The sequence below is a fragment of the Takifugu flavidus genome, chromosome 7 (assembly GCF_003711565.1).
Source record: "Takifugu flavidus isolate HTHZ2018 chromosome 7, ASM371156v2, whole genome shotgun sequence".
NCBI classification, from domain to species: domain Eukaryota; kingdom Metazoa; phylum Chordata; class Actinopteri; order Tetraodontiformes; family Tetraodontidae; genus Takifugu; species Takifugu flavidus.
This window is the reverse complement of record NC_079526.1, coordinates 2,832,230-2,848,441: the sequence shown is the minus strand read 5'-3', so window position 1 is coordinate 2,848,441 and position 16,212 is coordinate 2,832,230. Positions and strand designations below refer to the sequence as shown.

Below are 16,212 nucleotides of genomic sequence, written 5' to 3'. Positions count from 1 at the left end.
AGAGAACTTAAGAGTGTGTGTATTAATGTTTCAGTAACTTTACTATAATTACACAGACAAAAACAAGATACAATAGCGGGATGTTTCAGACTCACTTCATTTGAGTAATGTCAACGTCATTACACTCAGCAAAATGAAGCAGCACGTCACACAGCACAAAATGCTTCACAAAGTACAAAACTTGAAGAGAACCATGTCAATGGAAAACCCAAAACACATTTACAGTGATTTACACAAATTCAGTCCAATGGTACAATCAAAGATCCTCCTCGTGTCCTTAAAGCATGCTACGGCCGTGATTCTTTATATCCCTCCATTTACCATGAATCAGGAATTATTCACAGCATCTTATTTCCAGGTAATCACCCAAAACACTTGTCAGAGTAGCATTTTGCGAATTAAACCAATTCTAGCCTGTTACATTTAGATCTTCCTATTTCTTTTCCTCTCAAACCTCACAATTATTCCCACCTTTTTAGTTTACAGCTGTGTGTGTAACAATGTAGAAAATTCTGGTGTTTGCTGTCACTAAGGGGTGAAATGTGTCTTTCCCCCCTAAATCTTAATTTCCCACCAACTTAAACACAAGTGCTCTCATATGTCCAGTCAACACTCACTCACCCCAACAAAGTGAAGGCACAGATTAATGAGAAGAGTTGAGTCGTCTACACGCCCAACTCATTAAAAGAAAATGGCTTCCTTCTACAACTCACAGGTGGATTACCTTCACTCACTCAATGTTTTTAATGTTTACACGTTTTACTGCCACCTGCCAAATATTAGATATACTATGTGCCAGGGTTATACGCTGAATTAAAAGATGAGGCAGGAACTCTGTTAGTAAAGCTGGTCAAAAAAGGAACAAAGTGGGTTGTTGACCATCCAGCTCAATTTGTGTGTTGATCTTGAATGAGAAGCTGTTCCAGGTGGACCTTCTGGCCTCCTGAAGCCCTTTGTCACTTGTGTCCACTCTGACGGAGGGCTGCATGTGATTGTATGCAGGCAAATCATCGATAGCACCAAAGTTGGAGCAGCTCCTGTACCCCTTCACGGAGGTGGTGCTCATGCCCTCTCTTTACGCTTTAGCTTGGACGACTTCTTAACGGTTCCATTTTTGTTGAGCAGCTTCAACACCTTTTCTTTATGGTCCAGCACTTTCATCATGGTGTCTCTGGCCTCCGTCACCTGGTCCATAACCAGTTTACAACGCTGCATATTGCCCTAAAAACACATACGCAAACAATCTTTAAAATGCTGACAGAAGCCTAATTTGCTCATAAGTAGACAATCAAAATAGGCGCAGCAGGACGCAGCTAAGGGCCGGGATTCACACCACAGGCTCAGGACACAGAGGAAAACCATAGGAGCAGCACAGGATTACTGATCACAGCGTTACCTGTATGAGCTCATTAATTCGGTGAAGATCGTCATCGGCACCTGCTCTCTTCTTAGGAATAAGGCCTTCTTGAAGAGTGGAGAGTCGACTGTACACATCATGCTCCAAACTTGTCTAAAGAACAGAGATGAGAATTTAGTTGTCACAAGACATGCAAAATACCACCGAACTGGAATTTTACAACAGAAACAATGAGAAAATATTTACCTATTTTCTCAGCCCCTGTTCATCACTGACACAGTTCTATCGTGTAATACAGTCAGAGCAGAGCGCACTCACCAGTTGCCTGAGCTGTGCAGCACACAGGTGAATTTTCCAGCCTTGTGCTCGGCATGCCACCCCCCTCTGACTGGCCATGTCCTGTAAGGTGCTCTTCTTCTCTTCTGGAAGGAAAGCAACAAAACGGGCTACACTATTTGAGAGGTGCAACAATCACTCCCAACAGTTAAACTGGTGGGTGAAAGGAATATGATTGACCATCTGCTGATGGGACAATTAATCCTGACCCCCCAGAACCGATGCTCACCCACATATGTAAATGTAAAACATTCCCAATGTTCTTCACTTTTAAAAAGTTTCAAAAATACATGTATTTTCGCCTGTGACATCATACCTTTGACCCGGATGTCGCTGTATCTCTGGAAGTGGTGGTAGGCAGCTTTCCAGGGGTTCCGGTAATGTCGCAGAAGAGTGATAGGTGGTCGAGGCTTAACTGGTACATAACGTACTCCTTCCTCATCTGCGGGACCAGAACAAAATATTCAACGTCCAGCGCGCTATATTCTCACCATGTATGGGTTCTTCATTCGGAACTCACCGACATATTCCCTTGGTGGAGATTCCCGTCGTTCCGCGCGGCCAGTGATAGGCCTCCCTGTGGCCTTTTCTTCATCCGTACTGTTGGTCTCCACCATCTCGCTCTCCTCTGTAGAAATGACATGTTGTTGTTTTCTAGGCTTCTTTCTTGGAGAGGCCCCTGGAATGAGATCTCCAGCTGCAGGAGTGATCAGGCTGGAGGTCTGGGTGGTGGAGGGGGCGGATGACAAATTTGCATTGGGATCTGAAAGACAACATTGATAATATGGATGTTTGTTTCACCCTCTTTTAACTTTAGAACAATTACTGTAGACCCAAATACGCCTCACCTGGCTGGGATGTGTCCATTGTTTCCACCTCCTGCTTTATTTTTAAATCCGGGCAGGTAGAGGTTGGCGCACAGGCTGCAGTGCTACTAGCTGCAGGCTGGGTGGGGGAGGCCACGGTGTTGGCCATTGAAGCTGCAACAGGGGGGGTTACAGCCATGGCTGCTGGCAGAGCAGACAGAACAGTTGACGGCTGAGATGGAGGTACAGGTCCTGGTGTGGCAAGTAGTGTGGGAATGGCTTGGGCGAGGTGCTGGGCGTTTGATGAGAGCACCTGCTGCTCTCCTCCTTGTGAAGGCAGCGCTTCAACTGTAGCCATGACAGGAGGAGCCACTGCCATGTGCACTTCAGCTTTGGGTTTCACGCTAAGTGGAACGCAAAATGTTGGGTTACAAATTCATATTGCTGATATATAAACGCAGATGTAAGTGATAATGTCTATGTGACGGCGGGCTCACCCTGCAGGTCGGGGAGACCCCGGTCCTCTAACGCCGCTCTCAATTCTGCCACTGGGATCACTTGGCTGTGCAGGGATCAAGTTCTTGCGAACGCAACTGAAACAAAAAGACAGGAGGATTGTTTGGTGAACCACTCACGTGGCCATTTCAATGCTTTTCTTATATGATGCATACATCTGCTGTCAGTTTATGCTATAAAAAGAGACTACATCCTTCAAGTGACTGTAATAATTTGCTAATAACTTTAGTACTACTGCAGAACAGTCATGAGAAGAATTTAAATACCCAATATTAAATCAATTCAGCAGCAAATATCTCTAAATATGAAAAACCCTTTTGGAAAAATGAGATCTTATAAGAACAGCCATGTCTAAAGAAAATGCATTCCGTTGGGCCAAATTTGGATTTTTCTTCCCAATTTTCCAGTAAACCCACCTCTCAATGGCAGGCTTCTTACGAAGAATGCTGGGTCGAGGTGAAGACACTAACGTGGGAGCCCCCCCTACTCCTTGGGCATGTGCCTGCACCATGGTACCTACGGGCTGGGTGGCGCTGAATGTGCTGGTGATGGGGTTTGCAACAAAGCCATCGGCCAAAACGACACCTGGGAGGAAAAACAACTGAATCACAAAAGAGCCCACGAATCTGAGAAGAAAAAAAATCCTGACAACAATATCCAGCAGATACCAGGTTTGGCTTCGGACTGAGCTTGTTGTTGCTGCTGAGTGACTAATGGCGTCTGCTGAATTCCTTGTGTAGTAATTGGTGCAGATGTGTGAAGTCCCTGCACTCCAATAGGTGCAGGCTGAATGCCCTGGGCAGCGATTGGTGCCGGCTGGATCCCTTGGGTGCTGATCTGTGCAGATTGAAGACCGATCCGATCCACTGCCATCAGCTGCATGTGGTTTAGGTGGACAGTGGTCGCTACACCGACTCCAGCCTGGGTGGGTAGCGCTGAACTCGGCGCTTGAGGAGTAACTAATAAAAAGAGGAAAAACAAACTTATTTCCTGTTTCACACACATATTGTGTCATATAGAACTATTTTGTCAATAGATTTTAAAATGTGATGTTAACATTTAAATACCTATCACTATGATCATTATGTTTAATTCAAATGTTTCAAATCAGCCATGTTAGTAGTGCTTACCAGGATACTGACGGATAGTTGATACAGTGCTGCTAATGGGGGTGTAGGTGTGTGTCAGGGGATATGATGAGGAGTATGCTGGCAGGAAATACTGGAACTGCACAGGCACGGAGGGCCTAAAAGCAAATTTGATGTCAAATCTCTTTAAAGTTCTACACAACAACCTCCTGTATAAAAGTGGTAGTGAATAGTCAACTTAAAGGAGATAGTCAACTTATAGACAGAAAAAATGCAGGAAACATTCTTTTTGTTCTAGAAGTAGGGGGAAAAAAACAACTGTTCTGCTTCTCAGGGGCTCAACAGCTCAACCACTGCCAGAGGAAACTGAAGATACTACTGACACCTGACATCACTAAATACCCACTTAAGAAAGAGTTTCAGGAATAGGAAGAAGTGGTTACTAGTGATTACCTCAAAACTGAAAACAAACTGTATGGATAAAGGTGAATTCCTCATCAGGAATAAAAGAAACATGTCCCCACACGTGGGAGCAAAATGTCTATTGAAATAAATTGTTTATTTACTCTATACACTTATATACTGTTTACTGTTTATCGGGTATCAATTCTGAAGGCTTTCTTTGCCGATGTTTTACAATTTTTGCCCCAAACTGACAGATGAAAAGATTAAACATTAGGGACCTCTAGAGGGCATTCAGGACTGTCCAAATAAACATGTTTCAGGAAACCAAAATAAGTTGACAGAAATAACGGGTGCACCAACTTAACTCAATGTAATTGAGTTATTTTAATGTAATTAAATTACTTTTCTATAACAAGTATACTGCATATTCCACATCATCAATATGTTTTTTTTTGTATCAGGCATATTCATAAAACTTTATTTTCCAACATATAGTGACAGGGATCAAAACATAAATGCCACAAAGACAAAAAAAACACATTTAAATGAATGAGCTGTGTCTATTTTGCTTTGTTTGATTAAATCATGTTTCATTGGTTGAAAATAATTTTTATGTCTTTGTGGCATTTAGGGTTTGAGCCTGTGTGATGGAAAATACAGTTTTTTGAAACTTGAATCATTACCTAGCAACATTTTCATTCACAAGCCAACACGTCGGCGCAGTGAAACTTCCTAAGTAAAAGAAACAGATAAAATGCTAAGATAGCCGATACCGGGCAGAAAGCCTAGCAGAGTAAATGTAATAATAAAGTCTGTTTTAAAAACACTGCCTTACTCTCCTCCTTATTTGCATTTCCCCACCCACACCGGTGACATGACCGATTTTCAATAATCAATGCTGCACTTACCGGTTGTCACTTCTTGTTTCCATGGTAACGGGATTAGGAGAAGAACGGTGACCTGGTATGGGTATAAGGTTTGTTCTCTCCCCAGGGTAGTCGGGCTGCACACGGGATGAGGAGTGGGCAATGGGCTGGGGAACTACTTTGGCTATGGACAACACAAAGTATTAAGAATAAGATGGTATAACATGCTGTTATGACAACACAATGTCTACCAAATGCGAAAAAAAAAAATCCTTACCAACAGGGATGGCAGAGGTGGTCACTGCTGTAGCATGAGAGGAGTGTGATGCCATTGTCATGGTGACAATAGTATTACTTGTCATCTGGGTATGTGGTACAGTGCCTAAAAACAAAACAAACAAAAAAAGATTTATATGTAGGTCAAAAACTGATTTTTTTGTAACAAAGAGCTAGATATCAACACAGGAAAGACCACTACCTATCGTGGTGGTTGAGGGTACTGTGTTCGTGGCAACAATCGGTGCCACGGTGGCTGCGGCCACTGGTGTGACAGGGCTGAAGATTGGCTTCTGTGAACAGAAATTAAGAACACCGATTTACATCACTGCACTGAATGACTTAAGTGTTGCCGATGGGACTCATCAGGGTGTATTAACCTGTGTCATGGTGTGTGTGGGCTGTGGTTTCTGAGCCCCGATTGCAGGGTGAGATGGCAGTGTGATCCGTGTGGCTGTGTCACGAGCTGTTTGAGACCTTTGAATGCTGACAGCAGCTGGAGGAGGGTGAATAGTCAGACCTGGACGCCTGAAAGAACACAGAGTTGTGTAAAGGAAAATTAGAACTAATGGCAAAAGCATGAAATAAAAATGTTCCTTTCAGTAAGAAGCATTAATCTATCCATTTTATTGTTTAAGTGTTTCTAAATGCAACTGTCAAAAACACCAAATCTTAGTGCAGGTTCTTAATTATTGCAATGCTTGGTGGGATGGGGAAAAATACATCAAATTTAAAGTAAATAAAATGATAAAAAGCCCTGCCTGTGCTTCATTTTATAGAAAATCCTCCAAATATGGACAATATGGAAAATATTTGTGCACCACAAATTCATAGTCAGAGCATAGATTATATAATACAAAAATGGTAGGATTCTTCTTTGAAGTTTCAATAATTCTGAATACAGTAAACACAGTAGCAGTAATTTAATTCTGTGTTTTAACTATTCTCCATTTATGGCAGAAAGATGCAATAAACTTTTCTTTTAGGCAGAACATTAATGCTACATGTGCAGAAAATTACAGACTGATGTTTAAAAGGATTTCCTCTGCCTGTCCTAAACTGTGAATGAAACAATTTCTGAGTTTTATGAACTCAACTTACCGTTTAATATAACAATAACAGTTTAATATGATTAAAATTCTCCCATAGAGGAACATGGAAGACAGAAACAATAAAGCAGAAGCAGCCTGTCTCATGGAAGGACAGGGAAAAACACTGGTCATTATAGGCCACCCACTTTCCATAAAAGATAAGATAAACATACATAAACTGTTGAGAACCGACCTGCTCCACAAATCACAACAAAATCAATCAAGGGCCAGAAAGGGGGTCTGCACCACTTACATTTCATGCTGGTGAGGGGGAAGGTGTGTTTTTGCTGAGAATCACTTTAATAGAATTTGTCCTCATCAAGTATCCATGAGGTAAAAGAATGCTTACCCGTGTGCAGCCTCAGGAGAGTGTGTAACTGTTGGGCTGATAACTGGGGACTGAGTCCGTGTTGCTGAAATGGGGGCCACCACAGTTGGAAGAACAGCTGTAGATGAAGTAACAGCAGGGCGAGACTGTGGACAACAGGTCATTACATTGTTATACATAATCAAAACACACTATCAACATTTTAGGGTAAATATTGATGATTAGCACCTGAATAGTCTGGTGAATTATGTGCTGCACCGTGGGTTGCCCAGGGCCTGTGCTTGCTCCGGTGGCTGGCCGCAAGACAGTTTTTGAGCTGGACATAACTGCTGCTGCAGCAGCTCCTGCACAGGATGGTTTCATGGAGAAGAATGCATGACAAAAAGAAGTTGTTGAACAAACATAAAGACTGGCTAGTTTTCTTTAGAAACAAGGCATACCTCGGGGTAAATGGGATGTGAATGTCTGAGGAGGCACCGCAGGGGTCCCTATCTGCAAAGCAGGGGTGCCGCCTCTGATAATCTGAATGTTAGCTGGCATCAGATGGTGCAGGTTGCTGGAGTGGCCCTGAAGCCCAAAGACAGTACTCTAAACTTTTAGTAATCCGTGGGAAAAACACAATGTAAAGTCGATGGCAGTACATATTCTTACCTGCTGACCACTGATAGTTGCCACAGGAATAGATGGGGTTGTAGTGCTGGTCTCTATAGTAACAGTTATGTGACCAGGCACCTTGGAGGGGATGGAGATATGACCTTGGTTGGAAGCTGGAGCTGGGGCAATAAGACGACTGGGCATAGGTGACTTCAAAACAGCCTTTAAAGAAAACAACACATTATAGTGTATATACACATGAAAGAAGTAAAGATATTTTGAAAAGGTGCAATGCAAACACGTTCCAGTAAATTTTGCATCCACCTATAACATTTGAACTATTTGCTTTTGCTACTGTCCTAGTGGATGTTGTCAAAAGTTAGACACCTTTTGCTCTCATTTTCCAAATATTGGACAAGCTTTAACTGTCAGGGAAAAAAAGAAAACACATCACCTTCATTTGTCCATCAGTGAGAACAGCAGGCTGTCCCTGGGGTAGATGGACTGAGGGGGCAGCTACCGTCACAGGTGTTCCAGACTGGATAGGTACAGATTGTGGAGTAGCTTGCGGCTGGCCATGCGCCTGTACTTGTGGATAAGGTCTGACCACAATGGTTTCCTGTTTATCATCTCTGAATGCTAAAGTTCCCCCACCTCCAGCAGGTAGGTGATCGTGCGATCCCTGTTCAGCATCCCTGCTGCTCTCTGCATCCCCTAAGGAAACAATGGTTGTTTAAAATGTGTTTTCCGTGCCATGCATTGGTCATGTTGTAATATTATTTTTTTAAACAATTCCAGTGAAAAGCCTACCTTGTGCATTTAAGGGCTGATTGACAGACACAAGGTTAGCGGCTGCGGTAGCTGCAGAAATCTGAGGCGTTCCCCCACTGGAAGCAGGCAGCCCGTGACGGGGAAATTGCTGGGAGCTCATTTTAGAAGCTTATGACCTGAATTAATATAAAAAGGTACAAAAAATGCCCAATGCAATACAATCGGAACGCTCAGAGAGGTTAAGCAACAGCATTTTGATAGATGTGTAACTACTGCAGCCTTAATCGGCGGTGCGAAGACATAAACTGGACGTGCAACACATGTAAAATGAATGCGACCAGTTTTGGAGCAACAAATGCTTCGACTATAGTCTGGTTAAGGAAAATAGGTGAAGTTCTTGGAAAAACAACTCAAATGAAGAGTTCCTACGTCTACATCGAAGGACAATAACAAGAACTGTTCAGCAAAACAACTCTGCCGTTGATAATTATCATGTAAGTGGACGTAGGATAATGATTTACATACCACATACAACAAAATACTACACATATATCCTGTCATCCAGATAATATTCGCCGCGCTGTGGGTTTGGTCAGTTTAAAACTAAAAGGCTACCTTGTTAGCCAGCCATCCTTGCTAACTTAGCAGCAAGCTAACGCTAGAATGGCTAACACTGTTGTCGTCTGCTTTGCTTCACCCTGAACTTTCCACCGCGCACTACGTAGGAAACGTTTTAGCCTGAAATAAGGAAAATGCTTTCACATACAAATAGTTATTACCGTATGGTGCAGTTACAAGGCAATGCTCCTTTTGTGGATTACAATTTTTCCATTCGTCTTTTCTTTTTTTCCAACAGGCAAGCCGGAAGAAGGTTCTACAGAAAGTCCGCCCTGGCACTACAACCCAGCAATCACGGAAGAGAGTGACAGACAACTGACCAATCAGAGTCCGGCACTATTTTAACCAACGACTGTGGACCAATAGCAGCTCACAAGGGGGGGGGGGGGGCGCAACCGTTACGACCCGAGTCACGTGACCCGAGAACGCAACCGAGCTCACGACCCGGTGGCTTTTAAAATGGGTAGAAAAAGTCTTTGGAGGGGAACAAAGTTTCGGATGTATTTGAAAGTGTTTCAGTGTGGAGGTTACAAAATATAAAGAGATTATGGCTTGTGTCCACTCGGCTTGATGAACATCGCGCTTTGCACCATCTCCCGCTAAAGAAACTGATTGGCTGCAAAACATTACGCGCGAAGTGCTGCAATACATAAAATACAACACTAGATGGGCGTAGTAACAGTATCCAATGCACTTATTGTTCTTTCTGTCCTTTTGGTAGTTTTCATTTGCGCAAACTACTAAAAACAACCACAGAATCGCAGAATAAAAAGAAGGGGTAAGCAGTATTGAACACAAGCCACAAGATCTTCACCACCTTAATTAATAAACCTAAATATAGTTTCCAATTGTGCAGTTAATTTATTGGGGACATCACATCATACCTCAATCCAAATACCTAAATCCAAGTACTGTAGTTTGTAGATTCAGGTAGGTATGTGGTGTCAATTGAAAGAAGGAGCAGCCCTGTTAATGAAACCCTTGGAGGCCACAGTCCAGCTAATTAGTGTAGTTTAAAAAGCAATTCTTTTGGGTTTCCCTCCACTGATTTAAGACATTTCGCAGTTTAATTGGCTTTGAATTATTGCAAGAAAGGGGACATAAATAAAGTCAAATTACCTGTATTTCACAAATATTACATTACTTGCACAGGTAGAGTTTAAGCATGTTGTGTTGATCGTCACAGATGAATACAAAAGGAAAACAATCCCACAATGATTTATGAGGACTTAGAAAAAGGCAGATTTTTTCATATTATGAAATTTCATTTGTTCCATTCATATTATATCTATTTATTATATTATAGTATTATTATTATTATTATTATTATTATTATTATATTATTATTATCACTTTTGAAGGTGAACATAATACCAGAGTTTCCATCCATCCATCCATTCTCTACCGCTTATCCGGGGTCGGGTCGCGGGGGCAGCAGCCTAAGGAGAGAAGCCCAGACTTCCCTCTCCCCAGCTACCTCCTCCAGCTCATCCGGAGGGATCCCCAGGCGTTCCCAGGCCAGTCGAGAGACATAGTCTCTCCAACGTGTCCTGGGTCTCCCCGGGGGTCTCCTACCGGAGGGACATGCCCTGAACACCTCACCAGGGAGGCGTCCAGGGGGCATCCTGACTAGATGCCCAAGCCACCCCATCTGGCTCCTCTCAACGCGGAGGAGCAGCGACTCTACTCCGAGCTCCTCCCGGATGGCAGAGCTTCTCACCCTATCTCTAAGGGAGAGCCCAGCCACCCTACGGAGGAAGCTCATTTCAGCCGCTTGTACCCGTGATCTTGTTCTTTCGGTCATTACCCAAAGCTCATGACCATAGGTGAGGGTAGGAACGAAGATCGACCGGTAAATCGAGAGCTTCGCCTTTCGGCTCAGCTCTCTCTTCACCACAACGGACCGGTGCAGAGTCCGCATTACTGTGGACGCCGCACCGATCCGCCTGTCGATCTCCCGCTCCATTCTTCCCTCACTCGTGAACAAGACCCCGAGGTACTTAAACTCCTCCACTTGGGGCAGGATCTCCTCCTTTACCCGGAGAAGGCACTCCACCTTTTTCCGGTCGAGAACCATGGCCTCGGATTTGGAGGTGCTGATTCTCATCCCAGCCGCTTCACATGCGGCGGCGAACCGATCCAGTGATAGTTGGAGGTCACGGGCCGATGAAGCCAACAGGACCACATCATCCGCAAAAAGCAGAGACGCGATCCTGAGGTCACCAAACCGGATCCCCTCAACACCATGACTGCACCTAGAAATTCTGTCCATAAAAATTATGAACAGAATCGGTGACAAAGGGCAGCCCTGGCGGAGGCCAACCCTCACCGGAAACGAGTTCGACTTACTGCCAGCAATTCGGACCAAACTCTGGCACCGATCGTACAGGGAGCGGACAGCCCGTATCAGCGGGCCCGACACCCCATACTCTCGGAGGACCCCCCACAGGACCCCCCGAGGGACACGGTCGAATGCCTTCTCCAAGTCCACAAAACACATGTGGACTGGTTGGGCAAACTCCCATGCACCCTCGAAGACCCTGCTGAGGGTGTAGAGCTGGTCCACTGTTCCACGCCCAGGACGAAAACCACATTGCTCCTCCTGAATCCGAGGTTCGACTATCCGGCGGACCCTCCTCTCCAGTACCCCTGAATAGACCTTACCAGGGAGGCTGAGGAGTGTGATCCCCCTATAGTTGGAACACACCCTCCGGTCCCCCTTCTTAAAAAGGGACTACCACCCCGGTCTGCCAATCCAGCGGCACTGCCCCCGATGTCCACGCGATGTTGCAGAGTCGAGTCAACCACGACAGCCCTACAACATCCAGAGCCTTAAGGGACTCTGGGCGGATCTCATCCACCCCCGGGGCCTTGCCACCGAGGAGTTTTTTAACTACCTCGGCAACTTCAGCCCCGGAGATACGAGAGCCCATCTCCAGGTCCCCAGGCCCTACTTCCTCACTGGAAGGCGTGTTGGTGGGATTGAGGAGGTCCTCGAAGTATTCCTTCCACCGATCCACAACATCCCGAGTTGAGGTCAGCAGCACACCATCACCACTATACACAGTGTTGACAGTGCACTGCTTCCCCCTCCTCAGACGCCGGATGGTGGTCCAGAACCTTTTCGAGGCCGTCCGAAAGTCGTTCTCCATGGCCTCACCGAACTCTTCCCATGCCCGAGTCTTTGCCTCGGCAACCGCCGTAGCTGCACTCCGCTTGGCATGCCGGTACCCATCTGCTGCCTCAGGAGTCCCACAGGCCAGTAAGGCCCGATACGACTCCTTCTTCAGCTTGACGGCATCCCTCACCGCTGGTGTCCACCAGCGGGTTCGGGCATTGCCGCCATGACAGGCACCAACCACCTTGCGGCCACAGCACCGGTCAGCTGCCTCAACAATGGAGGCACGGAACACGGTCCACTCGGACTCAATGTCCCCCGCCTCCCCCGGGACATGGTCAAAGCTCTCCCGGAGGCGTGAGTTGAAGCTCCTTCTGACAGGGGACTCTGCCAGGCGTTCCCAGCAGACCCTCACAACACGTTTGGGCCTGCCAGGTCTGTCCGGCATCCTTCCCCACCATCGGAGCCAACTCACCACCAGGTGGTGATCAGTTGACAGCTCCGCCCCTCTCTTCACCCGAGTGTCCAGAACATGCGGCCGCAAATCCGATGACACAACCACAAAGTCGATCATCGATCTGCGGCCTAAGGCGTCCTGGTGCCAAGTGCACATGTGGACGCCTTTATGTCTGAACAAGGTGTTCGTTATGGACAATCTGAGACGAGCACAGAAGTCCAATAACAAAACACCACTCGGGTTCAGATCAGGGGGGCCGTTCTTCCCAATCACACCTCTCCAGGTCTCACTGTCATTGCCAACGTGAGCATTGAAGTCACCCAGGAGGACGAGGGAGCCCCCAGAACGGGCACTCTCCAGCACTCCCTCTAAGGACTCCAAAAAGGGTGGATACGCTGAACTGCTGTTTGGACCATAGGCACAAACAACAGTCAGGATCCGTCCCCCCACCCGAAGGCGAAGGGAGGCTACCCTCTCATCCACCGGGGTAAACTCCAATACACAGGCACTGAGCTGGGGAGCAACCAGAATTGCCACCCCTGCTCGTCGCCTCTCACCATCGGCAACTCCAGAGTGGTAGAGAGTCCAACCCCTCTCAAGAAGACTGGTTCCAGAGCCCTTGCCGTGCGTCGAGGTGAGGCCAACTATATCTAGTCGGAACTTCTCAACCTCGCGCACCAACTCAGGCTCCTTTCCCACCAGAGAGGTGACATTCCATGTCCCTAGAGCCAGTTTGTGCAGCCGGGAATCAGACCGCCAAGGTCCCTGCCTCCGGCTGCTACCCAAAACACAATGCACCCGACCCCCTTGGCCCCTCCTGCAGGTGGTGAGCCCACGGGAAGGGGGTCCCATGTTGCCTCTTCGGGCTGCGCCCGGCCGGCCTCCATGGGCAGAGGTCCGGCCACCAGGCGCTCGCCAACGTGCCCCACCCCCAGGCCTGGCTCCAGGAGGGGGCCCCGGTGACCCGCATCCGGGCAAGGGAAACTTGGCACCAATGTTGTTCAGCATCATTAGGGGGTCCTGGGCTACGCTTTGTCTGGTCCCTCACCTAGGACCTGTTTGCCATGGGTGGCCCTACCAGGGGCATATAGCCCCAGACAACGGAGCTCCTAGGATCATTGGGACACGCAAACCCCTCCACCACGATAAGGTGGCAGCCCAGGGAGGGGTTTCCTGCAATGGATAAATAAAGTTGTTCTGATTCAGTTTCACTTCCTGTGACCAGAATGGACCACTGTACATGTTTAATCTGGGAACTGGATGAAGATAAACTGGCTGCTCTAGTCTCTCAGTAAATACAGTAATACACAACTGATGTAATGTTCTTTTTGCTGTACACGTAAAATGCATGGCATTTCTTACTTGTGGTTATTTAACCGTTGGTTGTTTTTGCAACATGAACAATGCAATTTGATCACATACCTGTGTGACATGCATCCTGTACATTTGGACAACAGTTCAAAATAATGTCAAAGTGTTTCTGAAAGGAGAATCATTTGACTATGTGGACAGAAATGTTTGTATGAGAGGAGAATAAAGTATCAAAATGCGGTCATATTGAGGAGAAATACAGTTATATGAGAAAAAAAATTATGAAGATATGAGTGATTTAGCTAAGACAATAAAAGTAATTCATGGTTGACAATGTGTTGCTAGAGAACCCGATGAACTCATTTTTTGAAAATAAGCTGAACTTGAAATTAAAGATGTTTTGACCTCAGCTGCTTATTGAAATGACAAGATGTTTACTTGAATACTAAGGATATTATTGATATCTTCAGTGGGGGGGGGGGGGGGGGGGGGGGGTATATAGATATATATCTGTACACAGTGAACCATAAAGGACTGTAATCTGTCACAGTCGAGATCCAGCCTGACAGCATGTGACTACATGTGGAGCAGGCTGAGCTAATTCGGGTGGGATCAGTTGGTCGCTACAGGGAAGACACAAATACAGCCTTCAGATGACTTACCACAATAAGCACATGAGACACTGATCCCAAAGGCAGTGAAAACACACAAAAAAAGCATTTAATTCCAGAGGAATGAGGTAAAAGAATGAAATAAACACACATCAAGCTAGCGATCTGTATTGCAAGAGTTAATATCTTAATTTAATATGTTGATACATCACATTTTTTACACTTTCTGCTAGAATAAAAAACATAGTACATAAATGATTATTTTACAAATTTATATTACAAAAGGAACATGCCATTATTGACATTGTGTCACCCAACAACAGTAAAGAATTTGCATATGGATACCCGGACAAACAAAGAAACAACCCAAACAACAGAAGTTCTACACCAGATATCTACTGTATATATTCAACAGAGCATGTTGTCTCAGGCAGTGGTGTCTCCATATTTCAGTTCATGAATTTATTGGTAAGCTGCAAAATACTAGATTTAAGGGGGCCAACCATTTTTAAGCTTAAATGTGAAGCGTTACTGCGGCTTCAGTCACGATGTCTCGCTGTAGAGAAAGATTGCATCAGTGTTTCAAGTCTCTGTCTATCACCGGTGTACTGGTGCCATCCAAGAATCTCACACAGCTTTTTTGGCAGGATGTTGCCATCTCATTCTTCTGGAGCTTGAAAAACCTTGATTGAAAACGAAGCGTAAGGGGACGGGATGGTTTATCTCATTCCTGCTGCCAGCTTCTCCATTGCAGCTTTGCGCTCTTCTGCTTTCTGCTGTGAGCGCCGCAACACGTTCCTCAGCTCCTGCAGGTGGTCCAGCGTTCCCACCAGCTCACCTTTCACTGTCTTCATCTGACTCTCCAGCATTTGTGTGTGATGCAGAGAATTCCTCCTGTAGCGTCGGCTGGAGCGCACTTTTTCCTCCAGGTCCTCCACTGCAATGATTGATCAAACGCACCTTCATACAGCACACGCCAGAAATGTGAGGCTATGAACTTCTCTTTATGATCCTTACCCATGTTCTCCTGGTAGCCTGTGCAGTCTAAAGTAGGTTCCCTCTTCTTTTCCATGAGACTCTTGGTCTGCTCCAGCATCTTCTCCATCTTGACTAGCTCAGCAGCTGTTGTGTCACTGTCGCGACGAAACTTCAGCAAGTCTTGCTCCCTCTGACCGAGCTCACTGTGATGCTTGCTCATGTTGAGGGGTAGTGCTCTGCGTAGAACAATTCGTACTTGACCGCGACGATCCCAAGCGATGTGCAGCAGACCGAGACAGCAGATGCCTTCTGATTCTGGAGCAAATGAACTGTGTTGATGGTGAATATGGCTTTTTATAGATATTGCCCTCGCCACATTTGCAAGTCATCTGAAAAGTCTGTTATAAGTCATGAGTCATGAGACTGGGTTCACAAAGCCCCAAGTGAAATGGATCATTTTTCCCAATTATTCAAGGTTGGAAAAGTACAAATCACCCATCAAGTTAACATGGAAAAACTCAAAAGGAGCAGCTGTACCAAAGCGCATTCCTTAAGACACTGATGCTGGACGTTATGCTGTTTTATTACAACTAATGACAGCATTTTCAACTCAGTTATTACTCACACAGAAAATATGCATCCCTGCCAGCTGTTGTATTTGCTTTTACTTTTTTAACGGCTGATG

The 16,212-nt window shown here is 45.6% G+C and overlaps 2 protein-coding genes and 1 long non-coding RNA gene across 3 annotated transcripts; 1 reads left to right on the top strand and 2 right to left on the bottom strand.

Annotated features, from left to right (window-relative positions):
- Positions 1 to 78: 78 nt before the first annotated feature.
- Positions 79 to 8,610, bottom strand: sap130a (Sin3A-associated protein a). The gene is made up of 20 exons (XM_057038428.1): positions 8,474 to 8,610; positions 8,118 to 8,377; positions 7,721 to 7,885; positions 7,510 to 7,636; positions 7,298 to 7,413; positions 7,091 to 7,215; positions 6,031 to 6,178; positions 5,853 to 5,943; positions 5,652 to 5,756; positions 5,417 to 5,558; positions 4,146 to 4,261; positions 3,684 to 3,974; positions 3,432 to 3,600; positions 2,997 to 3,092; positions 2,542 to 2,903; positions 2,214 to 2,456; positions 2,010 to 2,135; positions 1,676 to 1,779; positions 1,397 to 1,510; positions 79 to 1,221 (listed from the first exon to the last, which is right to left on the bottom strand). Exons 1-20 carry the CDS (start codon positions 8,592 to 8,594, stop codon positions 1,063 to 1,065), a joined length of 3,180 nt encoding a protein of 1,059 aa, XP_056894408.1. The 5' UTR covers positions 8,595 to 8,610; the 3' UTR covers positions 79 to 1,062.
- Positions 8,605 to 9,900, top strand: LOC130528759 (uncharacterized). The gene is made up of 2 exons (XR_008951387.1): positions 8,605 to 8,928; positions 9,291 to 9,900. It is a non-coding gene; the product is annotated as an uncharacterized LOC130528759 (long non-coding RNA).
- Positions 9,901 to 14,713: 4,813 nt separating this feature from the next.
- si:ch73-389b16.1 (uncharacterized) lies at positions 14,714 to 15,864 on the bottom strand. Its single transcript, XM_057038445.1, has 2 exons — positions 15,567 to 15,864; positions 14,714 to 15,486 (listed from the first exon to the last, which is right to left on the bottom strand). The coding sequence occupies exons 1-2, from the start codon at positions 15,745 to 15,747 to the stop codon at positions 15,269 to 15,271; spliced, it is 399 nt and encodes a 132-aa protein (XP_056894425.1). The 5' UTR covers positions 15,748 to 15,864; the 3' UTR covers positions 14,714 to 15,268.
- Positions 15,865 to 16,212: the final 348 nt, after the last annotated feature.